The 26,994-nt window shown below is 44.1% G+C and overlaps 1 protein-coding gene across 1 annotated transcript in view; it reads left to right on the forward strand.

Moving 5' to 3' along the window:
• The first annotated feature begins 4,912 nt into the window (after positions 1 to 4,912).
• Positions 4,913 to 26,994, forward strand: part of LOC130405687 (titin-like) — a 172,367-nt gene continuing 150,285 nt past the window's right edge. Inside the window, exons 1-23 of the mRNA XM_056610858.1 lie at positions 4,913 to 5,143; positions 7,182 to 7,285; positions 7,832 to 8,035; positions 8,432 to 8,719; positions 15,055 to 15,137; positions 15,250 to 15,464; positions 15,703 to 15,778; positions 15,882 to 16,322; positions 20,803 to 21,030; positions 21,125 to 21,238; positions 21,543 to 21,779; positions 22,147 to 22,200; positions 22,314 to 22,572; positions 22,774 to 22,846; positions 22,964 to 23,134; positions 23,217 to 23,359; positions 23,483 to 23,619; positions 23,698 to 23,925; positions 24,005 to 24,246; positions 24,333 to 24,565; positions 24,656 to 24,820; positions 24,915 to 25,083; positions 25,207 to 26,900. Coding sequence (XP_056466833.1) covers positions 7,195 to 7,285; positions 7,832 to 8,035; positions 8,432 to 8,719; positions 15,055 to 15,137; positions 15,250 to 15,464; positions 15,703 to 15,778; positions 15,882 to 16,322; positions 20,803 to 21,030; positions 21,125 to 21,238; positions 21,543 to 21,779; positions 22,147 to 22,200; positions 22,314 to 22,572; positions 22,774 to 22,846; positions 22,964 to 23,134; positions 23,217 to 23,359; positions 23,483 to 23,619; positions 23,698 to 23,925; positions 24,005 to 24,246; positions 24,333 to 24,565; positions 24,656 to 24,820; positions 24,915 to 25,083; positions 25,207 to 26,900 — 5,545 coding nt within the window. The 5' untranslated portion in view covers positions 4,913 to 5,143; positions 7,182 to 7,194. The remainder of the gene's footprint in view (positions 5,144 to 7,181; positions 7,286 to 7,831; positions 8,036 to 8,431; positions 8,720 to 15,054; positions 15,138 to 15,249; positions 15,465 to 15,702; positions 15,779 to 15,881; positions 16,323 to 20,802; positions 21,031 to 21,124; positions 21,239 to 21,542; positions 21,780 to 22,146; positions 22,201 to 22,313; positions 22,573 to 22,773; positions 22,847 to 22,963; positions 23,135 to 23,216; positions 23,360 to 23,482; positions 23,620 to 23,697; positions 23,926 to 24,004; positions 24,247 to 24,332; positions 24,566 to 24,655; positions 24,821 to 24,914; positions 25,084 to 25,206; positions 26,901 to 26,994) is intronic.

Here is a 26,994-nt window from a genome sequence, read left to right on the forward strand (position 1 = left end):
AGTCGTCGGCATGTTTCGGCATGGTAAGTGAAGCTATACGGAGGGAATTGTAGGAATTGTGTAGAACACGTGTGAGAGATAATAACTCTGGCTACTATGGGCCACGGGCAGAGGCCCGTGACCCTTCGCGGGTGTCGGTGAAAATCTCTGGGGCTCTTCCCCCCCGGTCCTCAGGTAGAGACCGCCAAGTGGGCGTGGCCTAGTGGGCGTGGCCGGGGTGCCGTAATGGCTTCGGCTTCTTCGTATATATAAAAGTGCTGCTATCTGTGGCTGGAGCAGCCTCCAATAAGGTATTGCTCCCCTTGTGGCTATGTATAGTATTTACGGCTTATATGTTTGGTCCTGCTTCATTTTGGTCTATGTGTGGGTAGTTTAGATTCTTAAAATACGTAACAGAAACAAAAAAGTGTTCATGTTCTGTGTGAAACATAAGTTCAGTAGCCTCTTTGTAACGGCCCTTAGAGCCGTTACATAGTCGACGCATCGCTACGCATACGCGTCCAGAAGGCTACGCGACGCGACGCTTCGGCCGCCATTATGCGTCGACGTGTAGCAAAACGTGTCCTCCCAATTTTTGTTACGCGACGCGCCGATCCATGCAATACTATGCGTTGTCGGTGGGGGCGATACTGCAAATATTGTACATTATTTAAACTATAGGATATATTTACACAAGAACATATGAGAGGATGCGGGAACGTGATACGAATGACATTCACGTCTCTTTTACTAATTACCTGTGCCAATTTATGCGAACCCTTTCACAGGGGCAAAGTTCTATTTTGATGCGCGACATCAAACAGCTGATGCGGGATTGTGAGCCATTTTAATGATCTTCTTGTCACCCGATATTCGTTCTATTACTGGCCTTATTTGTTTTAGTGTTAGCCTATTTGAATTATTTATGTAATGTTTTGTGTTCACATTCTGTGTGAAACATAAGTGTTCATGTTCTGTGTGAAACATAAGTTCAGTATAGCCTCTTTGAGTGAATGAAATTTTAAAGCGTGTGTCTGTAGTCAATGAAAAATGTGTGCGTGTATGGTGGGTCAAGTTTCTGTATTTGATAAATAAACCCCTTTTCTCTAATAATGTTTCCTACCATATAATTTCTGTGGACATTATGCGCTATAGCTTTGGCTATAGGCCTACACTTAAATACACTTAAATAATTCATTCATCTGTCAAGGCAGTAGCTCGTTGTGTAAACATTTTATATGGATATGAATTAATGAGTTTGACGTAAACCAAATTAGTTAACTTGTGTAATGTGTTAACTAATGAATCAAAAGTCATGCTTCCAAGTGACCAATGTATATACATTTATTGGTCAGTGCGCATACCCAATCGTAGCACATTGTACTGGTGGGGAAACACGCCAGCATCTGACAAAAAAGAATCTGCCAGCTGCTCCCTGACAAGGGCCGGTTTTGGTGAGAATCGGGAAGATATCAGATGACTCCCGAAAGGAGATCATCAAACTTTGGCGCCGACATCCGTAAATACTGGAAATGCCTCTCCTCGTCCAGGCTTCGCATTGGAAGCACCAGAGAAACAAATTCCTCACCGCCTATCTCTGCGCTTCATCTCTCTTTTTCCGTAGCCACTTTGATCGGAATGTCACCTGGAATGTCACCCGCAAAAACATCGGTGACTCTGCTGCCACCCATGGCGTGAGTGGTGTATTGCATGTCATGCATTGCCCGCGACGTTCGCGTATGCTGTGTAGACTATGAAAGGAAGCGTGTCGCTCGCATCACTCGCGTCGTATGCGCGCGTTGCTCGCGTCGTATACGCGCGTTGCTCGCGTTGACTATGTAACGGCCCTAACTGTGTTCACACCAAACGCGACGGGGCGACAGGATCCCATAGAAAGTGAACGTATAGACGCGTTTCGGGCGCATTTTTTGCGATAGAAAACGGGCGACAAGTTTTGATTTGTCGCGCCACACTTTTGCCGTGCACAGGCAAGCGCGTTCACGAGAATTTGTCGCGCGAAAAATTCGCTTGAGTTCAAATATTTGAACTTTGACGCAAATTTCGCGTGATGACTCGTGATGACAGCCAATCAGCGTTCAACAGCGTGGCCACTGAGTCACATGTGTAACGTAACAGCCAATCAGCCTTCAACCGTCAAACTCAGTGCAGTGCAGTCCGGGGTGAACTGCAGCATGGAGGGGAAAGTGAATGTTGCCGTTTGCGACTCCCGGAGCTCTATACATAATATAATAGTATATAATATAATATTTGTATGCATAATATCACGGCCAAAAGCTCTGTGCGCCTCCGGATGGCCGTATCGCGGGGAGCTCTCATAGGGATTGGGCTTCTCAGGGTTTGTTTACCGGCGTTGCTATGTTTCCGGTCTTGTGTGTTCCAACGGTTTATTAGGTAGGCAATAAATCTCTGTCTATTCAATACTTCATTCACTGCCTCTTCCGTGGTCATTACAATATTATGAATATACTGCGTCGGGTCCTCCGACGTCTCTCCCTCTTCCACAAAAGGTAAAGACATGCAATCGTGGTTATCTTGTTGTGGCGCGACAAATTCAACAAAACTTGCACAGCGACAGATTATGATGTGTGGCGCGGCAAAACTTCGGCGACAACGCGAATGGGCGATTTTTTTGCGTTTGGTGTGAACACACAGTAACGCCCCTAACGCGACGCCTCAACGTGTGTAATGCGTCTACGCGCCTACACCAATGGTTCCCTATGCAAAAATGCCGATTTTCGACGCCCCAAACGCGAGTAACGCTGTTGGAGTGGCCATACCTTTACGCGTTTGGTGTGGCCGTACCGTTAGAATAGAAATAAAAAGAAATTCTCTATATTTAATCCCGTCACTCCATACTGTCCACTGACGGCGCGACTGCATGGAATAAAGCATCTGTCCAACATGTGTCAATAACATAATATTTTTATGTGACACTGTACACACATAATCAAATGTCAATTAAATCCCAAGTGTGGAAAACCAAGCCACACTCCTCGTCACAATCGTTGTCCGTTACTCTTGATACTTTTATCCAAGGTGATAAAACAATCCCACCCACAGTTTTATAAATGAGACCCCTGAGCTGTTACGCTCTATTGGAGTGGATTTAAAATAGAATTTTAAAAGTGTGATTAATCGTGAGTTAACTTACCAATACTATGTGATTAATCGCGATTAAAAAAAATATTGTTTGACAGCCCTAATGTACATATATATATAAGTCTCTCTCTCTCTCTCTCTCTCTCTCTCTCTCTCTCTCTCTCTCTCTCTCTCTCTCTCTCTCTGTGTGTGTCTATATGTGGATCTCTGTTGACATAACTGCCCAGGCATGTGTGAGACAGACAGGAACAGCCTGGTGTGGTCACCATGGTGATGAGGCTCAGGAAGAGCAGAGTTAGGTGGTTCCCAGCCAGAAGGAGACATGGAGAACCTTAACTCACCATCAAGAACCTTAGAGAACCCGGACCCATTAACCCTAACATTATCTTACCCCATTAGTCTTATCCAAACATAGTTGAACCCCAACATTATCTAACCACAACAGTCTAATACTAACACTGTCCAACCCCACCACTGTCTAACTAACTAACTAACTAACCAAAACCTGACTTAACTCAACATAATCAAATACATACACTATCTAACTCTTACACTGTCTCACCCCCTGACCAAAACACAGCCCTAAAGAAGCAAGTAACAAATTATTAAAAGGGAAAACGTTAAGTGTGTAATTTAAATGTAGTGTTGGTAGATAATAAAAGATAATAACTGTTAGTGGTACTTCTCCACTGGACTTCTTTTTATCTCAAAGCAGACTTTCTCAGTTTCACCGTTTGACGTGTGAAGCAGAAGCCTTCAGTGTCTCCCCCGTCAGAGAGATGTTCCCCACATTCTTTGTTTCTTAGCTCAGCCTCTCCCATCCCTGGCCTTAGACCAAACCAGACCTTCTCTAAGCCCTGGACCAGACCAGACCACCTCCCATCCCTGGACCAGACCAGACCAGACCACCTCCCAGCCCTGGTCCTGGACCAGGCCACCTCCCAACCCTGGAAAAGACCAAACCACCTGCCAGCCCTGGTCCTGGACCAGACCACCTCCCAACCCTGGACCAGACCAGACTAGACCACCTCCCAGCCCTGGTCCTGGACCAGACCACCTCCCAACCCTGGACCAGACCAGACTAGACCACCTCCCAGTCCTGGTCCTGGAACAGACCACCTCCAAGTGCTTTTCCTGGAACAGACCACCTCCCAACCCTGGACCAAACCACCAACCAACCCTGGTCCTGGACCAGACCGGACCTTTTCCCAGCCCTGGTCCTGGACCAGACCAGACCATCCCCCGGCCCTGGTCCTGGACCAGACCAGACCACCTACCAGCCCTGGTCCTGGAACAGACCAGACCACCTCCCGGCCCTTGTCCTGGAACAGACCAGAACACCTCCCGGCCCTGGTCCTGCACCAGATAGGTCTGAGTTTTCTCCTCAGTTTGATCCCTCTGCTTTATGTATTATCAATGTATTATCCAGACCTTTTAGGATGGCTGCAGTGGTATTTGGGGACCTAAAACATAATCAGAGTAATAAGTTATAGAATTAAAGTGTAATAGTAAAGTGAATTCAGCACATGAGCTAAAAATTAAGTGAGAAAATAAATTCATAAATTAGTTCATAAAGAAGAAGATGTTTTCTGCAGAATAATATTCTGTCCGCCTGTCTTGCAGTCTGCCTGTCTCTGTCAACTGTCTGTTTGCCTGCCTATATGTTTTTCTGTGTGTAAGGTGATTGACAGGTGTGAGCTTGCATAAAATGGCTACTGACCTCCCATGGTGCCTTGCACAAGCAGGTTGACCAATAAGGCTTTGAGGAGGGTGATGATGCAGGGCCACCCAGGGGTATAAAAAGTAACACAACCATATTGACACTTCTGAGCAGTTGGAGCATTCCCAGCCTTGCCTCGGGTGTAGGGATTGCGTAGGAAAAAACAAAACTACACGGCTTTGTCTCGGTGTAGTTTTGTTTTTTGGGTTCTTTTGAGGCTCAACTGTTCTCCTTCAGATTTTTTTGACAGTATCATTGGATAAGGAGATTGTTTTACCACAGCTGGGCCTAGTCCCATCCAACCAGGCATCCTTGTGGACACAAGTAAGTGGCTTATTCACTTCTTAACTTCCTTATGCTGCTCCTCACTATTCTATATCATATGTGAAGAGTCCAGCCACTGTTCATTGTAACACTGTCAAAGTTTACCTCTTACCTGACCTTAAACAGTTGGAACCAAGAGTTCATCTCATGAAACATTTGTTTGTGAAATAATCAATCTAGTGGAAGAATGCAATGTTTGCTGTTACTTTTTCATTTCCAAGGTTATAAAGTGGTGAGGCGATTTAGGAGCTTCCCAGAATAGCCCCTGATTGCATTAGAGTGGCGTCTCGGCTGGGTGGCCATGTCTTTTTAAGGGAATCAGCAGCAGGGCTATCAGTTCCACCTCCAGCTATTTGCCACATGGTGGCTGTCAATCAAGAAGGGGAGGGTATTTTTAGACCCAGTGAGTCGTGGTATTGAGGCCTCCATCAGAAGTCCTCCATTTGTCTGAACCTGTTCTCAGACACATTTCCATTGGGCTCTGGAGGCTGCTCTCTCCCCCAGGTCATGGTTCTCCTCAAGGAACCACATAATTCTTCTGAGTTTAGAATATCAGTGTACATTTACATCAATCATTATTAGTTCTGATTATTGTTTGTGTTTCAGTCTTTACATTGCGACCATACGTTTGTCTATGGATTTACAATTTGAAATCCAGGTAACAATTCAATGTTTAACATCCCATCATTGAAAAACTTGGATGGTTTACCACATCTTGGTGGTGCTGAGAATTCTCTCAGGGTGTTTGGTTTAAGGGCTTGCCATGCTGGTGGCTTTTTAGATATTTTTGTGATGTTCCACAACCTCCAGGAATAGACTATGGTGACAGAGATGTCTTCCCCCAGCAGACGCTTTCTGAAGCTCCGCCCCCCCCCCCCCCCTCTATTTATATTTGATCCTGTCATACTTATTTCTAACATTTATTTTCTACATTTTGGACCAGTGTTAGATCAGAGTTGCCTCTCGTGACTAATGAAATGAGTGTTGGTTAATGTCCATACTGTTGTAGCGCAGAGAGAGAGAGGAGGTTATTCAACTGTTGACAGAGAGCCAGCACAACAGCTGCTCAGTAATTAAGGCCTGGGGAATGCAGAGAGAGCGAGACTGCCCCTCCAGTTGTTCCGCTTCTGACTGGGGCAGACAGGACAGGCCCCCATGTCTGTTAGACTCTATCCAAGCCTGGGTTGGTTTATCCTAGCCTGGGTTAGACTCTATCCAAGCCTGGGTTAGACTCTATCCAAGCCTGGGTTAGACTCTATCCAAGCCTTGGTTAGACTCAATCCTAGCCTGGGTTAGACTCTATACTAGCCTCGGTTAGACTGGCCTGTGTAAACCAGTCTGCTGGTCTGGGTACCGGTTTAACACCCCAGTGGAGAGTCTCAAGTGGCAGGTGGGAGGGTTCTGCTCTGATTAGAAACCTCTTGACATCTATAAATAAATGTGTCGTTATTAAGCAGCTATGCCTCAAGCAGCTGGGGTGTGGTTCTCTCTATTGGAGGCCTTGGATTCACAGATTATAGCTATCTAATGTTTTCTATGTGCTTCTAGTGCGTTTGCTTGGGGGGTTGAAATGCCATAATGTTTAATACTAGGAAGAAATTGTCTGGGAAATGGAGTGTGTGATTATGTCTGCAATTGTTTTGATTAATGCCATTATTTGAGTAATACAAATTGGTAACTAGGTCAATAGTCAAAACTGTTAATGTTTTCATTCACATTGGATAAACAAATCTACCACGCTATCTAAAGGAGCCATGATGGCATCCTCTCTTACAAAATAGGTTACAGATTTCAGTTTGTGTTACAAAAACAACATAACACAAGGTATTTATTACACAACATATTGCTACACAACACAATGCAACACAATTCAACACAATACTGCAAAAATATCTCTTTTCTTCACAACAACACACAACCCATTTCTACAGAACATAACACATTGAAACACAACCCATGCAGACTTGGTGAATTTGACACATGCATAATATTTGTCAATAGATGAAAGTAGTCTCAATACTGTTTATTTTCTCTGCAGGGTGCCAAGCAACATGTCGACAAAGGCGCCAACATTCACACAGCCGCTGCAAAGCGTTGTGGCACTAGAGGGTAGTGCTGCAACGTTTCAGGCTCAAGTTAGTGGTAAGAAAAATCACTTCCCTTCCAATATAGTCATCTAAGTAATCTTCAATCATATTAAAATAAATAGAACCAAAATGGAGGATAACATCTGAACGCATACACCTCTTTTTACAAAGTTTAAGCATGGTATCATTTAAATATTTCCCTCTCCATAATACTGATGATCTAGATATGTTTATCGGGTAGAGCTCAAATTTGATGGTAACACTTTGCAATAACGGAACATTAATTAACTATTAATTAACATTAATTAGTATTAGTTAATGCAGTAAGAAGCATTTTATAGCATTGGAATAGGGGTTAGGATTTGCATTGTAGTTCAGTTCTTGTTAGTTAGCGTACATTTTGGTATATATATATATATATATATATATGAGTTCTCGAGTTCCTAGCTCTGCCAGACCCATATGTAGTGTGTCTAACTTATTTTGATAGTGTTAAATGCTACGTGGTGGATCGTGCTAACTGGGGATTTATGCTAATGGCGTCTGCTAACTGGTAGATTGTGATAATTGCTCATGCTAACTGATGCCTAATGTCCACCAGGTTCCCCTGTTCCTGAGGTCAGCTGGTTTTGTGATGGCCAGATCCTTTCTGCTGCCTCTCTTCCCGGCATTCAGATCTCGTTCAGCGATGGCCGCGCTGTTCTGAGGATCCCTGCAGTGACCGCCACACACAGTGGAAGATTTTCTCTGAGAGCCACCAATGGTGCAGGACAAGCCACTAGCACTGCTGAGCTCCTAGTTACAGGTGAGACATGACAAATGTACCACTTCTGAGCTCATAGTTACAGGTGAGACATGACCAACTAGCACTGATGAGCTAGTAGTCACAGGTGAGAAATGAGCAGGTAGTACAGCCGAGCTCCTAGTTACAGGTGAGCCATAAGCAGGTAGCTATGCTGAGCTACTAGTTACAGGTAAGACATGACCAAGTAGCACTTCTGAGCTACTAGTTACAGGTGAGACGTGACCAAGTAGCACTGCTGAGCTACTAGATACAGGTGAGACATGAGCAGGTAGTACTGCCAAGCAAATAGTTACAGGTGAGACTTGGTAGAATAGAACAGTTTCAACAGGAATTGACTTACTAGAACCAAACATAACCAAATATAGACTTATTAAAATCTCTTCCTTTTGTCAACAGCTGAGACTTCGCCACCCAACTTTATTCAGAGACTTCAGAGTTTGACAGTAAGACAAGGAAGCCAAGTGAGACTGGATGTTCGTGTGACAGGAATCCCTACACCAGTGGTGAAGTTCTCCAGGGAGGGAGCTGAGATACAGAGCTCCCCCGATTTTAAAATTGTTCAAGAAGCAGACCTTTACAGTTTACTGATTGCTAAAGCCTTCCCAGAGGACTCTGGGATGTACTCTGTAAACGCCGCAAACAGCAGTGGAAGAGCTACCTCTACTGCTGAACTCCTGGTTCAAGGTAAGATCATGTGGATGTACTTTTTGTCTTGCTACTGTACTGTCTAACCCCTACCTGCTCCTTAAGGACCTGTCTCTGTACTGTCTAACCCCTACCTGGTCTTTAATGATCTGTCTCTGTACTGTCCAACCCATACCTGCTGCTTAATGACCTGTCTATGTACTATTTTACCCTTTCTTGCTCCTTAATGACCTGTCTCTGTACTATCCAACCCATACATGCTCTTTAATGACATGTTTCTGTATTCACCATCTCTGTATAACAGTCTAGAATGAGATTCAAGATTCAAGATGGTTTATTTTCATACACACAGCAATTACAGCAGCAGTCGCTGGCAAATAAATTCTTGAGTCTCACTGCAGGGCTCAAAAGTAACGTTTTCAAAGGTAACACTGGTGCCACCTAGCTTTTCATTTAGTAGCACCAAAACAAATTAGGTAGCACCATATTTTTTTTTTTTTTGTGAACGGGAGGCCCTCTTTAGTGATGTTGTAGGCGGTGTTAAACTTGATGATTTTTCTTTATTCTCCGCCGAGCGATTGCTCTCATCTATCCTATTAAATGAGGTGGGGGGGGGGCTGGGAGCTTCGTGTGATGCAGCGGCCCCTGCACGTCTTGTGCTTTTGGCTTTCGTTGAGTAATTTTAATGACTGAACTTTGAATTGTGTAGATCCATTTACAAAATGTGTCCTGCCTGAAACGGACAGGCCACATGTCCTGCAGTACACACACACACCATGGCTTGTCCCTCATATCGTAACAAAGGGAACTGCACCAGCCATTGTTGTTGAAAACTGTACTTTTTTTTTTCTCTCCACTGCCCCCCGCCTTTTTCGACCAACCTGTCACTGTCGTCTTCAGAAGAAGAATCTGAGATTCTTGTCGCTTCCTCTGCTAACCCTTCTCCAACACCACCACCAACAGTAGGGGTGCAATGGATCACAAAACTCGCGGTTCGGATCGTGTCACGGTTTTTGAGTCACGGGTCAGATCATTTTCGGATCAACAACAGCAAAAAAGATAACGAGACAAATGTGACTTTAAATAAAAACTTCAAATGTGTAAAAACAATATAAAGTGAAAAATTAGGTAATAATCCTGCTTCCTTTAAGCATAGTCAATATTTAAAAAAATTGCAATCTAAATAGTAAATAATCACTAACCCTGGATTTACAACTTTAAATTCAGGATGTCTGCATTGCCAGGGGAGAGTTTAGAGTCTACACTCTCCCAAGACAATGCTGCAGACATCCTCATCATTTTTTTTCATCAAGTATGGTAGGGAAATACAGTTTCTGTCGTGTTTTATTTGTCATTTTGTAAATCCATTGATTTCGGTTGGAAGACTCATTGCTCATTGCAAGGGTAATTTCGCTCGGTTCTAGCCCTACTGTTGTGTTGATACGGAGAACCGAGCGAAAAGACTACAACCAAACATAAATATGACCGCTTCCGGTTCCGGTTTCCGGTTCAAAAACAACTTCTTTTTTTATCAGCCGATCCGCGGATCACTTGCGTCCCGAACCGTGAGGGTTGATCCGTATGGATCACGGGAAACCCGTGAACCGTTGCACCACTAAACCACAGCCGCATTTGTTTCCTCTGGCACATTTGTACGTGTAGTGTGTGCAGACTAGGGATGAGTCGGTCGCGACCGATTCGTTCACAACGAACGAATCCCGAACGTGAACGACAAGAACTGGTTCCCCAAAACAAGAAGAACTGGTTCTTTGATTCTTTTTTTTTAACATAAACCAAAAATATGGTCACGTAAATAAAATATACAAACGAACAGAGCTTCGTCTCCCCGCGATTTATATTGATTGAGTCTACAACGTTCTGAAAGATTCAGCCAATGAGAGGTAGCAATGGTGTTGCAATGGCACATGGGTAAACAAATGACAAGGCGGTACCGTCGAATATGCGCGCTTTCTCTGTCTGACGTATCTTGGGTCATACCATTCGACGTGGGGCCACTCGTATATCCCCCTACATTTTTTCGAAAATAGACTTGACCTCTAGTCGAGTCTTTGCTCCATTCTACGTCAATTTAAGAACAAACAAAGAAATTAAACTGCAGTTCGTACTTTGTATTTATGACCATGAAAGTTCTGTAATGCCTGAATAATGAAGAATTAAATGTAAAGTAAAATAAAATTATAAATGTGAAACCATGAATGAAATATAGAGAGTAAGCAAGTGGTATAAATATTGGTGGGACGTTCGGTTATACTATATAGTATATCTTCTCGATTTTCGCGGGGGTTAGAGCCTAGAAATCGTTTAAATTATGCTCACGGCCGTCTCGCGGGCGGGGGGGGGGGCAGACACCAAATGATGTAATCTGACGTAACGAACGAATCAAACAAACGAATCGTTATAGTGAACTGAACTGAAAGAACTAGTTCCCGTAAAATAATCATTTTGCCCATCCCTAGTGCAGACCATAGAAGACTGTAAAAGGTGCAGACAGACAGGCAGGCAGAGACGGAGCGAGAGAGAGTAGTGGACTCGCAGGAATGAGCCAGAAAGTACGATTTTATTATCAACCACAACCGCAGGAGTGGGGAGAGAAAGAAAGAAAAAAAAACAACGTTTTTTTTTTCAATCGTCCTCCTGCAAGTAGCACCGGAGCGACCTCATTCAATTTTTACTTGCACCTTAAGAAATTAGGTCGCATATGCAACCTAATAGGTCGCACTCTGGAGCCCTGAGTCTCAGGCTCCTTCAACAATGCAAAAGAAAAAGTGTAAGAGAAACGAAAACTGGGCATGAAATAATTAGAATAAAATATAATAATAATAGCTGTAAACAAAATAGAATAATAGAAAAATAGAATTTACATGGAATATAAAAATGTGAAATTAGAATATTTATGTACCGATGTAAAAGAGTTGAGTGGTTATGTAAAATCTATACATCAAATATAATAGTAATAATAAATATAACCACAAGCGGTGATTAACGGGGTCCGAGCAAAATTAAATGTCAAGAACAAACTTATGGAAGATGTATAAATATAACTTGTCATATTAAAGGAAAGATGTTCCACTTATAAACCTGAACTGCAGCCTCATTCACATGGTCAAAATGTATATTGATAAGCACACAACAACCAGAAAACTCAAAGCACACATTTCTCAAGTGAAGTAAGGGCTTTCTTCAAAGCATATACCTGAAAAATCTTTGAAATTCTGGGGAAATTAAACATTTGTAGTCAAGGACAATAAAGGAAGAAATATAAATATGACAGATTTAATTATGAAGGAAAAATGGTTAATGAAGAAGATCCCCTTAATAGAATAGAATAGAATAGAATATCTTTATTGTCATTTTAACAAGTACAACGAAATTAAGTGCAGTCCTTAACGCCATACTGTGTCTTGGCAGTCAGATTCTTGAAAACTGATGAGCCGCAATGTTGATTGCCTTCAGGTGCTGTTCAATGTTGTGTTTCTTAAATCAGGGGCAATGACAGAATGTCATGTTAAGCTTGTTCATAATGCTCTAATCAGGATTCCAACTCTCAACCTAAGGATCACCAGTACACGACATTACCCCGTTGAGCCACTGACATTACTGAACTGCATGAAGCCTCATTCACGTGGTGTAAATGTCGATTGATAAGCACACAACATCAAGAAAACTCCAATCACACATTTCTCAAGAGAATTAAGGGCATTCTTAAAAGAGTACGGATCTGAAAATGTGCACTGTTAATGGTATACCCCTAATGATAGCCGTATGGTAGTTATACAATAACAAAATGGTCACATAGGCAAAATGGGTTGAGACTGTGGAGATTTGGCTTTTCTATGAAATCGTGGGAAAAGTAAACATTTTTAAAGCAGAAGACCAGGGCGAAAAAGATGCATCTGATTTTAGAGATTAATATGATGAAAGAATTTTGAGTCCAGGTCAATCTAGTAAGGAGAAAAAAGTCTAGTTCATGATTTTTTTAAATAGCACCACCTTTGGGTGCAGTACAAGAATTTGGGTTTATGGGTAGTGGGGGGTATTGGTATCCACCTGATAATAGTCATATATTGTTTTATAAAATAACAAAATTGTAATTTAAGAAAGATGGGCTACCTGCTCCGACTTTATTGGCCAATATTTCTCGAGTCAAATGGAACAAAATAAAACAAATTCTGTTCGATGATTTTTGCGAGACATAGTCTAAAAATGTTATGTGGCGATTTTGGTGAATTTTTTGATTACTTTTGTAGCCTGTTAATCTTTTTATCATGTTTAGCTTTAATATGAAATTGTGGGGTTTTATAAATGCATTTGATTATAGAGATTAATATTCTGAAAGAATTTTGAGTCCAGGTCAATCTGGTGAGGAGAAATAAGCCTAATTCATGATTTTTTACAATAGCGCCAACTTTGGCTGCAGTACCACAAATTTGGGTTTATGGGTAGTGGGGGTTACTGATAACCATACCTGAAAATTTCAAGAGTTTTACACTTACGGAATAGGCTGCAGTATGACTTTTACAGAATTTGAGAAAAAAAACCAACGTTACAGAAACAATATGGGACCAAGCAGCTTCGCTGCTCGGACCCCTAATTAAAGCTGCAAGCAGCATTTTATGGGTGCCAAGCCTAAAGCAGACCAATAAGACCCTGATAGACCATTAAGACCCTGATCTACCATTAAGTCTGTGACGCAGACAATAAAGATCCTGACGAAGACAATTAAGACCTTTTTTGTTTGCATACGCTTGACAACGCTGGACTAGCCTTAGGTGAATCTGCGGATGGCCAAACAAACTTCATGACCGTACGTGAAAAGGCTGAGGAGTTATGAGTCTTTAAAGCTTTCAATTGATCGCTTTATTCCCTCCTATAATCCTATTTTGATGAACTTTAGCCTGGTTAACCTTGACCTATGCTTCTTTAAGTACACCAAGTTTGGTGATGATTGACTCAAGTTAACCCCGCCTTTAGTCACCTAATATTGATTGGTCTGATTTGGACATCCAGCCGCCTTTATGTTACCGGTTCTGGGTTTCCTTTCCTTCCATTTGCTCAACATGAGGGGAGCCAAATGTCTACAGGATTTAATGACTGTAAGTGAAAGGTGTCAGAAAATATGTCTGTCCAAAGTCTGCATTTTCAGTTAATTGACCTGTCGCTAAGCTCCGCCCTTAGAACGCAGATGAGCCAATGGCATTCCAGCCTCTACTATACTCGGGCATCAGCTCGTACAACTCTGTTGAAAACAACAGGGAGGAGGCATAATATAACAATTTAATGGTGGATTTATGTTGTTTGTGTAAAAAAAAATAAACGTGGTCAAACGATGTGCTTGGGGTACATGTAACACAGTCGGTATCCCGAGAGGCTGCAGCATGGGGTATATTTCATCCCTTTTCCCAAGCCACAACGGGACAAGAAAAAGGGTGTAATGTGGATCAGACTGTGTGGCAGGCCAGAATACCAACTGAATTTAAGCTTGTAACCTTCTGTATGTATTTTAAAGTTTTGAATATACCCCTCCATAGCGTAATGTACCCTTTTGAATGCTCCTGGAAGAAATTAAATAATTTTTCACCCAAAACGTATCCAAAACCTGCTCGGATATACTGTCAGCTGACATTTTTCCATATGTTTTTGTTATCTAGTCTGGTTTGTTTATCCGAGTTCGTCATGGTTACGACGGGGGGTGTGACTTAGCGACAGGTCAATTGTTACCAATCTGGGTAGAATTTGGAGAGGTTGCATTCTCAATTAATTGTTATAGTACTCCCTATTGCCCGATATGGATTCAATTTCGATAGGTTCATCTTGACCCATGCGCCTCTTACTACACCACGTTTGATGATGATTGGGGTACGTTAACTTGATCTTGAGTCAGCCTCTACAGCTGTATAATGTTTTGCGAGCGGCTGTGTAATTCAAACGTGGCGGAATAATAATAACACTAACGATAACAATAGGTTTATAATAATAATAATATATAAATTAGATGCAGCATAAACTGGTGTGAAAATGGTGTGCTAAGTAGCTCAGGAGACTTATGGCCTGTGGGATGAAACTGTCCCTGAGTCTGGGGGTGTGTGACCGGATGCTGCGGTTGCGTCTACCAGACAGCAGCAGCTGGAACAGTTGTTTAGCATGAGGCTAACCTTGTAGATGTACTGTTAGTTATCATGAGGCTAACCTTGTAGATGTACGGTTAGTTAGCCTGAGGCTAACCTTGTAGACAAACCTTTAGTTAGCATGAGGATAACCTTGTAGACATACTGTTGGTTAGCATGAGGCTAACCTCGTATACATACTGTTGGTTAGCATGAGGCTAACTGATTAGAGATGTGTATCTGCTACAGGGGAGGATGCTGTGCCCACTAAGAAAACCAAGATGGTGGTGTCCTCTTCTCAGATGGCCTCCTCCCAGACCAGAGTGGAAAGGGTAAGACTTTCTCTGCTTCTTCCCAGTCGCCAGAAGCAACTTCTGGTCCAACTTCCCTAGCTACTGTCACACGTTGCTCCCCAGTTCACTGATTTGGTTTTTTCGTCCTCAGAGAGTTGAGGCTGGTTTCCAGGCCGCCACCATGATGGAGATGCATGTAGAAGGAGGTGGCATGACTCAACGGTTAGCACACAAGACCCCCCCAAGGGTTCCTCCCAAACCCACCTCCAAGTCCCCACCTTCGATGGTCTCCAGGGTAACCGGAGGCCGCCACCAGTCACCTTCACCTGTCCGACACGTGAAGGCCCCTACACCTGCACCTGTCAGGTAATGCATACTAATCAAACAAGCCACGCTGATATCTGCAGCTACAGCTGAATATTTGGCATGCGTTGAAAAGAACACCAACTCTTCTTCCATAACCCACCAGCTGTGCTCCTTGCTGCCACGTCAATATGACAAAGGCAGCATGATGCTGAGGGCGGGGCCACTGGTGATCTGAGCTGTGGATGGTCCTAGTATGAGTACAATGTGTGAGTGAACTAAACATGTTGTTTCTCTGCAGATCTGTGTCTCCATCCGGCAGGCCCTCAGTATCTCCCATCAGACCAGTCAGATCTCCTCTCATGACCAGGAAACGGGTGAGAACTGCTTCTTGGAACTTCCAAACTCTTCATTAACTCACATCAATCATAACAACATTACTATCCAACTGGGATGTGATTGGTCCTCTTCTCCATCCAGGTGTCCTCCTCACCGGAGGTCTTGCCCCCGTGGAAACAGGGAGGCTGGGCAACGGGGGTTGCCAGCTACACCAGTATGACGAGCACCTCCACCCACATGCAGGCAGGCTCTGCCCAGATCCAGGCCGGCTCTACCCAGATGCAAGAAGGCTCTGCCCAAATGCAAGCAGGCTCTGCCCATATGCAGACCAGCTCTACCCAGATGCAAGCAGGCTCTGCCCACATGCAGGCCGGCTCCTCCCAGATGCAGACCAGCTCCTCCCAAATGCAGACCAGCTCCTCCCAGATGCAGACCGGCTTATCCCAGATGCAGACCAGCTCCTCCCAGATGCAGACCAGCTCCACCCAGATGCAAACCGGCTCTGCCCACATGCAGATGGAGCAGCAGTGGCAGGGCTCGTATGGCGTCCAGCAGGTTCAGCAGGTTGCTTCACTACAAGAGGTGAGAGAGCATGGAGAAGCGACCAGTGAATGAGTTCATGTGAGCGATAAACATATCGATATACAGGTATAAAAGGAGAGTTGACCCAGATATAGTTGGTCCAGTCCACTGCTTAGGCTAGTAGACCAATCTAACCTTCATACATCTTGGTCAACAGTCCGACTTGTGATGTCCCTAGAGCAGGGATGGGAAACTTTCATGATAAAGAGGGCCACCATTTTTCATCTTCTCCATCAGAGGGCCACATGACCGCGCTCTTCAACTAATCGGATATGAGAGACGCTACGAAATAATTATTATATTTGTATATATATGTCTGTATGTTACCAACATACATTAATTTCATATTTTCCATGCTCAAATGCATTTTTGTTTTAAAAACAACAGCTTGTTTTAAAAACAACAGCCTCATGAGTGATTAGTATTATTTTCATTGCAAATCGCAGTACATCCTCATTCAATGACGGCACAAAATTGAAAACAGTGGCCCAAGATTAAGTGCTACATCTGGCATGGCTTGCTCCAATTCCCCTTTTACGCCCCGTGCCCACTACATGCGTCCGTTGCGTGATCTCCATTGACTTTAATGGGGACGGACACGCAATGCATTGTGGATCCGTACGTTCCGTTGGAGCCTTCGGCTCAGTCAAGAAGTTGAAAAATGTTCAACTTTTTCGGCAGCGACGGATCCGTCATCCAATCAGATCGCGTCTGCAAATTTAAGCACTGTGACGCGACTCGGGCTCTGACGATACTGGAAAGCGGGAAAGCGGGTCATCTTGCATCGCAACAAGCAGGAAGTAGCGGGAAGAACCCGGCGAAGCGATTTGATTGGCTGACGGATGCCTCTGCAAAGACTACTCCCCCATCAGTCAGCAACGCCTTCCCACCTCCGTTGACTGAAGGAGGTAGTGGGCACGGGGCGTTAGAGTCTCCTTTTTAATGAGATACTTGTGGTTTCGTCTCCTGGTGCACAATAGACTGAATATCAATGTCATTCTTTGTGCATCCAATCCGCATCAGATGAACAAGTTGACAGTCATCAGCACAGTCATCCGTGAGCCTGTTCATCTCTTTTGACTTAATGTGCTTCATTTTTGAAAAGCAGTTCTCACAAATGTAATTGCTCCCAAACATGCTGGCCATTGAGATAGCAAAATCCCTGAGGAGTGGAAAACATGCCTCTGGTAGCAGTCTCCCAAATGAAATTCCCATCCCATCGCTTGAAAAAACGGATCTGACTGTAGCACGCAGAGTTCGAGCAGCAGGTTCGAGCTGCGTTTCTGATGGTTGCTCTACGACAGCAGCAGTGAGGGGGTCGGCGAATAGCGCGGAAGCGCCCTCTATCGGCGAACAGTATAATTACAATGGCTGACTTATTCAGTTGCAGTTAAAAAAGAAAGTCCGCATTTTTCAAGAAATTATCTATGGGCCGCACTGAGAGAGGATGCAGGCCGCCAGTTGCCATCCCTGCTCTAGAGGGTGATAAGGTCATTTTTATGTGGCTTGTAAAGGTTCAGAAAAGTGGTAATAAAATAAGGTCCCTTTAATATCTCCAAAAAATCAGACAATCCATGGATGTATAAGATTGACAATAAATAATATTAATATCGAATGAAAGGAAGCTCACCTAGATTCTGAAAGTAAAATAATCTGCCACTAACCCTTTTCTGGCCGTACAGTCTGCCCTGACCTCAGCTCATGAGTTGTGGCTCTTGGGTTTAATTATTCTCAGAAGTTAAGCAACCACAACTGAAACTGCTGAAAGATCACACGATAGACTGCCAGCCTTATGTGATGAGTATGCTGCATGTATGTAGGCACAGAAAGGTACACAATACTATTGTATTGTATTGAATTAAAAAATATATTTTGCCAATGTACTTAGTTGAAGCTTTCTCTTATTTAGGGTTGGATCCATGTCGCATAAGAGAACAATCTGATATCTCTTGTAATATTTATGGATAAATGGAAGTATATTTCAATGGTAAAAAATAATTATAACACGCTACCATTACCCAGCTCAAAATAAAACTTCTGACACATTTTCCCTGTGAGCGTGGCACATGAACGAGGAGACAACACCCCCTAGGAAGACCAAATTAGCTGGCGTATTTCACTCTGCTATCATGCTCTCGAACACTTTTTGGATTGCGTTAAAGTTGTGTGGTATAAGCAGTAGGATCAGTGGTATGGTTGGGTGATGGTGAGGGTTAACATGCTGTGGAGGTCAGTGGTATGGTTGGGTGGTGGTGAGGGTTACCATAATGTGGAGGTCAGTGGTATGGTTGGTTGATGATGAGGATTACATGCTGTTTGTGGAGGTCAGTGGTATGGTTGGGTGGTGGTGAGGGTTAACATGCGGTGGAGGTCAGTGGTATGGTTGGGTGGTGGTGAGGTTTACATGCTGTGTGTGGAGGTCAGTGGTATGGTTGGGTGGTGGTGAGGGTTACCATAATGTGGAGGTCAGTGGTATGGTTGGTTGATGATGAGGATTACATGCTGTTTGTGGAGGTCAGTGGTATGGTTGGGTGGTGGTGAGGGTTAACATACGGTGGAGGTCAGTGGTATGGATGGGTGGTGAGTTGGGCTCCCAGGACGGTGGGAGAGTGGCGTGACCATGGTGGACCATGTTGCTAGCCAGTGTTGTGCAAGTTCACACTTCACAAGAGCTTGCACAAAGTTCAGTTCACATAGTTTAAAATGAACTAGTTCATGTTCAAAGTTCACAATTTTGAATTTTGAACTAAGTTCACAGTCCCAGAAAATAAAACCATCTTCATCATCTCATCTTCATCCGCTTATCCGGGGTCGGGTCGTGGTGGGAGCAGCTCAAGTAGGGGGCCCCAGACTTCCCTTTCCCAGGCCACATTGACCAGCTCTGACGGGGGGATTCCGAGGCGTTCCCAGGCCAGTGTTGAGATATAATCTCTCCACCTAGTCCTGGGTCTTGCCCGAGGTCTCCTCCACACTGGACGTGCCTGAAACACCTCCCAAGGGAGGCGCCCAGTGGGCATCCTTACCAGATGCCCGAACCACCTCAGCTGACTCCTTTCTAAGTAAAGGAGCAGCGGCTCTAATCCGAGTTCCTCACGGATGGCTGAGCTTCTCACCCTATCCCTAAGGGAGACGCCAGCCACCCTTCTGAGAAAACTCATCTCGGCCGCTTGTACCCGCAATCTCGTCCTTTCGGTCATCAACCAACCCTCATGACCATAGGTGAGGATAGGAACGAAGATCGACCGGTAGATTTGGAGCTTTGCCTTGCGGCTCAGCTCTCTTTTCGTAACAACGGTGCGGTAAAGCAAACGCAATACCGCCCCGCTGCTCCGATTCTGCGGCCAATCTCACGCTCCATCGTACCCTCACTCGCGAACAAGACCACGAGGTACTTGAACTCCTTCAGAAGATAAACTGTTAATTAATTTCTTCTTTCATTATTCTATTCTCTTTCAGTAGAACCTCCTCCCACCCATCCAGCCCCAGCCCCCCAAATCATTAACACTGCCCAAACTAAATTAATTACTGTATACTACTAAAGTATCAAGATTACTTTTTAAAGCCAAGAAAAAACATTGCAAGTTTGTAACAATGTGTCATATTATGCAGAAAGTGAAAAATCACAGCATCTGCCAGTCCTTTATAAATGCGGTTAGTTTGACTTGGGTGGAGGAACTCTGTGACTATTGGCTTGAGGCTTATCCTTCTTGTGATGATCGTCATTAAGTCGCAAAATTTCCCGAGAGTGGTCAGATTTTTCAATTAGATGTCTTTTTAAATTCGTTGTCGATGTGGTTCATCTGACTTGTTTCCTCAGACAACGGGGGGTATAACTTGCATAAAAATAAGTGTTTTTTACTGTTCAAATCTGTAGTCGTTTGTTCATAAAACTCTTCCCTATATTCATATGCACTTTTGGCTTCAGCGGTACGTGCCACAATGGTGTCATTGTTTTTAGAAGCCATGCTGGCGGCTGGTTACAGTTAATCCTCGGCTGCCGGTAAACAGTGCGTGAGCATCGTTCACTATGGCGAAATTGAACGACGCTCGCATACACGTTCAACCAGCCTCTCGTTGTGAAAATGTCCCTATACAAGAGGTGCAAGTTGATGGAGATCTAGTGAAAACCACCACCACATCCATAACCCCCTCCTCGACATATGACTTCCTCCTCCATCCGTTTTATGATGTAGAGCAACTTTCACGAAGAAATCACAACTTGAACGGCTCAAAGATCAAATGATAGACTGCCAGCTATGGATAAGTTGTTTTTTTGTGGACATATGGAAGTAAATTATACGCTATTGTATTTTATTGAATTTGAAACCTAACATCGACCTATGTATGTATACACTAATCAACACAATGTCATAGATGCACTGAGATCTATGTGCTGTATCCATCCAGTTGATGATGATGTTGCCATAGATACTGTGATATCTATGTGCTGTATCCAACAAGCTGCTTGTTCTGTCTCCAGGGGGAGGGAGTTGGAAGAGCGGGGGCAGTGGCCACAGTGATGGCTGCTGTTGACCTAGCTCGTGTTCGTCAGCCTTTGCATGTGGAGCAATCTGGAGCTGAAGAGGAGCATGTTGTCTTAGAGCTGCAGGCTGCAACTGAAGCTGCAGAGACGCATGTTAGAATGACAGCTGCCAAGTCATCTGCTGTCAGTACAACATCAGAGCAACATACATCTAACATCTCCCAGGTGGGGCGGCGTCCTTGTCAAAGCTTTCCAGATGTTTCAAATGAGGTATGATACTTCTTGACCACTTAACCCTGAACTGTGTCGGTCACTTTAGATTCACAGAACCACAGAACACAGCAGCCAGGGGGAAACAGCTTCAACACCATCCCCTCTTCCAAAGTTTACCGTTTCTAAAGTTAATGTTCCTAAACATGACTCTAGCTATGAGGTAAGGCGCTATAGGCCAATGATTTCAAACTAAATCACCATCCATCGTAAAAAATTATAGTGTGATGTGCAATTAAAATATCAACTAGGATATCACAGAAATAACACGTCATTTTGTCCTATCATTTCCTAATACCACCTTTATATTGAAAATTCCTTTTAATTGGTTACCAAAACAACGAAATAGCTTTCGGCCATTTACCATGAAACAGGTTGGCAGTGCTGTCAGCTTCTGATGTTCAACCTGCTCTGAGGTGCTTTTCTCTGGTTGACATTAGTAACACTGTTCTCCCCGGGTCGGTCAGGTCTCGCGGGCAGGCTCTGCCATTTCCTCTCTGCAGAAAGACTTATCCGCCCACTCAACCACTAGAATGATCATCAAAGCAGTCAAGTCTCCCAGTCCTTCTCGTAGGGTTGTGGAGACACGCCTGACCCCCAAGGCCTCTCCTCCACCCTTTAGAGACCCCCAATACCACTCTGAGGTTCACTTACAGGCTGGGCTGACAGTGGCCCAGGAGGAATTTGAGGACTGGGAGCCTCAGGTTGGTACTGTGCTCCACCCTCCCCAGCACCCTCCTACCCTCCTCTGTTCGGCTGTACACACCTTGGTTAACGCCTCCACTGCCAAAGCCAATCAGAGAACCCCTCTTCCTTCACAAATCATCTGCTTCATTAAAGACCCGTCTCCCATGGAAACACTTCTAACTTTGCAACCCGTCTGCTAAGACAACCTTTGTTCCATCTTCCCTCTCATTTTCTTCCTTTTTTCTGAACGTCTCGTCTTCTTTGTCATCGTTTCTTTGGCTTCCATTCACGCCTGTACCAACAGACCTGAAACAAGAAAGTCATTCTGAACCAGCTCACTAACCAATTAACTCATTGGTCTTGTTTGTTCTTGTCTCTCTCCAGGAGGCTGCCCTGGTCCCAACTCAGGATCCAGTCACTCCTCCTAGAGTTATTGCTGTAAGTTTCAATACAATAAGAATACATTTATTATGAGATCTATTACACTTTTGCAAAATAATGATCAATCAGTGGCGTGAATGCTGAAGCCATTCCTCTGGTCTTTAACGTAGGTGTTAAAGAACCTGACTGTTACGGAGGGCGAGACTGTGACTCTAGAGTGCCAGATCACTGCTCATCCCAGCCCGGTCATCATGTGGTTCAGAGAGGACTACAAGATCGAGAGTTCCATTGACTTCCAGATCAGCTATGAGAATGGATTTGCCCGTCTGGTGATCCGTGAAGCCTTTGCTGAAGACAGCGGCCGCTTCACCTGCACGGCAACCAGCGAGGCTGGAACAGTCAGCACGTCCTGCTATCTGCTCGTCAAAGGTACTAGTTTTTGCTACTAGTTACAATCTACTGAAAAGTCGAGCTGAAGCTTTCATCTTTCCTGTTCCCTAATGCAATAACAATTAAAGACGTATGTAAGATTATGTTTGGCAATATTATTTTACTATAGGCAACAAGGCTACAAGGTTTGACAGTTTACAGTATTGAAAGCAACAAAAATCTTGTTGTCAATTCATTCAGTGTCAGAAGATATTGAGAGCAGAGAAGAAACTACATCCGTCGTTTCAGAACTTGGAATCACACAAGAGAAAACGTAAGTTACGGTTTATGCTTCTGGTACTTAATCAACGTTTCAATTTAAATATATTCCCTGAGGCAACTTGTTTGACCAGAAATTAGTACCATCTCTTAATGTAAAATGTCCTGGCAGTGTTGACGTTGAGACAGACAGAACATCAGCTGCACCGTTCTTCATCAAGAAGCCCAGTGTCCAGAGGCTGGTGGAGGGAGGAAGTGTGGTGTTTGAATGCCAGGTCGGAGGAAGTCCCAAACCACAAATTATCTGGAAGAAGACTGGCATGCCCCTCACTACCGGATACAGGTAGATTCCCAAACACTTTACCTTTGTTCCCATCTGCCGGATATGACTTTATGCATAATAATCTGCCCAATATCCTGTTCAGATATAAAGTAGCCTACAAGAAGGAGTCAGGAAAATGCAGATTGGAGATCTCCATGACCTTTGCTGATGATGCAGGAGATTACTCAATTTTTGCCAAGAACCAGCTTGGAGAAGCCTCAGCTTCAGCGACTCTGCTGGAGGAAGGTAGGTCATCATTCAATACCTTAAGCACAGGTTGCAGGCTTGCCCACTGGCTATCTTTTGAGGTTGTTCCATGGTATCTGTAGATGTTATGTTTGAACAGCTGTCTTCTCTTGATGTCTGTAGAGGAATATGATGCCTACATGAAGCAGTATGATGTGACTTACAAATCGGAAGAGGTGCAGGGGCCCACATTGGTCGTGAGCCAGTACGAGATGGAACAGAGGAGAATGACCACCCCTACGAGCTTCGTCTCAGAAACGGTATTTCCTAATACTTCAGTTGACTCTAATGTCTGAAAGGATCTATGCAATGCCAGGCTAATCCTATTTATATTTCAGGAATTCCATATATCTGCATTTGAGGAGAGGATCATCCAGGAGATTGAGCTCCGGATCATGACGATTACCTATCAACACATTGTGACAGAGGATGGAGAACTAATAGTCACCGCAGTAGAACACGAAGCCTTGCAGCCAACATTTGCCACACTAGTCAAAAACTACAGGATCATGGAGGGAATGGGAGTCACGTTCCACTGTAAAATGGATGGAGTCCCACTTCCCAAGGTAAAAAGGAAAATGCTAATTTTGAAGAAGGCTCAATAAGAATGTACCAGAATTCTTAGACCTTTTTTTCCGTCAACAGATTGCATGGTACAAGGATGGCAACCGTCTTCAACATGGCGGCCGTTATCAGATGGAGGTCCTTCAGGATGGCAGAGCAAGCCTTCGTCTGCCTGTGGTGCTTCCAGAGGATGAGGGCGTTTACACCGCCTTCGCCAGCAACATGAAGGGTAATGCTGTAAGCTCTGGGAAGCTGTATGTGGAACCCTCTGGGGCAACAACACCTCAAAGATACACCCCCCAGCCTGCGATGCAGAGATTTAGGTATGTTGGCAGAGAAGAGATGAATTGCGGTAAAGCTTTCTTTCTTTGAATATGATGGTACTTATGAATGTCCTATATTTTCCCAGGTCTACATCCCCTCGTTCTATGAGTCGCTCCCCTGGCCGTTCTGCCAGCCGCTCTCCTGCTCGTTCTCCGGCTCGCAGGCTTGATGAGACGGACGAAGCTCAGCTGGAGAGACTCTACAAACCTGTCTTTGTTCTGAAGCCTTCCTCATGTAAATGCGCTGAGGGGCAGACTGCCAGATTTGACCTGAAGGTTGTCGGAAGGCCGATGCCTGAAACATACTGGTTCCACAATGGTAATGAAAACAAACAAATTTGAACATAAATTATAATCGTGCCGGTAATCAAACCCACTTTTGAATATAAACGTATCCTCTTCTACACAGGTCATCAAGTTGTCAATGACTTCACCCACAAGATTGTTGTTAAAGAAGATGGAACACAGTCTCTGATCATTGTAACAGCCATGCCTCACGATTCTGGAGAATGGACAGTTGTTGCTCAGAATAGAGCTGGAAAGTCCTCAGTCTCCATCACTTTGAGTGTCGATGGTAAGATTTTAGGTCGATTACAGATGAAAAATATTTTTTGACAAACGAGAGGGATAAAAAATATGATGCAATGAATGTCCTTAAACATCCACAGCTAAAGAAAGCCTGGCACGTCCCCAGTTCACTGAGAAACTGAAGAACATCAGTGTGAAGCAGGGCACTCTTGTGGAGTTGGCTGTCAGGGCCATCGGAAACCCCATTCCTGATATTGTCTGGCTGAAAAACAGTGATATTATTTCCCCACACAAATACCCACACATCAAGTAAGTAATTTACCTGATATTTAACTCCATTGTTTTACAATTATTAGAATTGAAGGAAAGATTTTTCAGGGAATATATGGATAAGGCAAATACATTTCACTAATTAGTTTAAATGTCTCTTAGGATCGAGGGTACTAAAGGAGAGGCCAAAGTCCAGATCACTTCATCAGCTGGATCTGACAGTGCCTGGTACACAGCTACAGCCATCAACAAGGCTGGAAGAGATACCACTCGCTGTAAAGTCAATGTTGAGGTAGACTCTGCAATGCGTGAACCAGAGAGGAAGCTGATTATAACCAAAGGAACCTACAAGGCTAAAGATATTGCTGCTCCTGAATTGGAGCCCCTTCATCAACGTTATGGCCAAGACCAATGGGAGGAGGGAGACCTTTATGACAAAGAGAAGCAGCAGAAACCACAGTTCAAGAAGAAGCTGACTTCTGTCCGAATGAAGCGTTTTGGGCCAGCTCATTTTGAGTGCAGACTGACTCCTATTGGTGACCCCACTATGGTAGTTGAGTGGCTACACGATGGCAAACCTCTTGATGCTGCCAATAGGCTGCGCATGGTCAATGAGTTTGGCTATTGCAGTCTTGACTATGAAGTTGCTTACGCAAGAGACAGCGGTGTTATTACCTGCAGAGCTACAAACAAATTTGGAGTTGATCAAACTTCTGCCACCCTCATTGTTAAGGATGAGAAAGGCCTTGTTGAAGATTCACAGCTTCCTGACGGAAGGAGGGGAACACACAGAAGTGATGAGATGGAGCGCATGGCTCATGAGGGAGGACCCACCGGTGTCAGTACTGATGAGGAGAAAGAGAAGACAAAACCTGACATTGTTTTGGTTCCAGATCCAGCAAGAGTTCTTGAAGGAGAAACGGCGAGATTCCGTTGCAGAGTGACTGGTTATCCAACACCCAAGGTAAACTGGTACCTTAACGGACAACTTATTCGCAAGAGTAAGAGATACAGACTGCGTTATGATGGCATTTACTACCTGGAGATAGTGGATGTCAAAGTTTATGATTCAGGAGAGGTCAAGGTGGTTGCTGATAGTCCTCTAGGCTCAACAGAACATGTTGTGAAGATAGAAATCACGCAGAGAGAGGACTTCAGGTCCGTACTCCGACGTGCACCTGACACTAAAACCGCAGAGTCCAAAGAGTCTGCAGGACCCGGCTTTGACATCATGAAGGTGGACAGACCTAGTGAGAGCTCCCAGTTGAAAGAGGTCGTCAAACTGAAGAAGACCCAGAGAGTTGTCCACGAGAAAACCTCAGAGGAGTCGGATGAACTGAAGAGCAAGTTCAAGCGCAGAACAGAGGAAGGATTCTATGAGTCAATATCTGCTGTGGAGTTCAAGTCTCGCAGGAAGGATGAGTCTTATGAGGACCTACTGAAGAAGACAAAAGAAGACCTGCTTCACCGCCTGCGGGAAAAAGAAGAGGCAGAGAGAAAGCTTCTAGAGGAACAGGGGAACGTGACCATCCCCACCTTCAAACCAGAGAGGATTCAGCTTTCTCCCAGTATGGAAGCTCCCAAGATCCTGGAGCGTATTACTAGCAAGACCGTTGCGCCGATGGACGAGGTTAAATTCCGAGTCAGGGTTGTCGGACGACCAGAACCCGAATGTCAGTGGTTCAAGAACGGCATTCAGCTTGAGAAGTCAGAACGTATATACTGGTACTGGCCTGAGGACCACGTTTGTGAGCTGGTGATAAGGGATGTGACTGCAGAAGATTCGGCCAGTATCATGGTCAAAGCCCTGAATGTAGCAGGGGAAGCTTCAAGCCATGCTTTTCTGCTTGTGCAAGGTATAGTGATGGTTATTTTCAGGAACAGAAACATGCTGTATTATTCAGTGTTTTATTGAATTTGAAAATATTAATTTTTCATTCCTCATTACAG

The sequence above is a fragment of the Gadus chalcogrammus genome, chromosome 16 (assembly GCF_026213295.1).
Source record: "Gadus chalcogrammus isolate NIFS_2021 chromosome 16, NIFS_Gcha_1.0, whole genome shotgun sequence".
Classification (NCBI taxonomy): Eukaryota; Metazoa; Chordata; class Actinopteri; order Gadiformes; family Gadidae; genus Gadus; species Gadus chalcogrammus.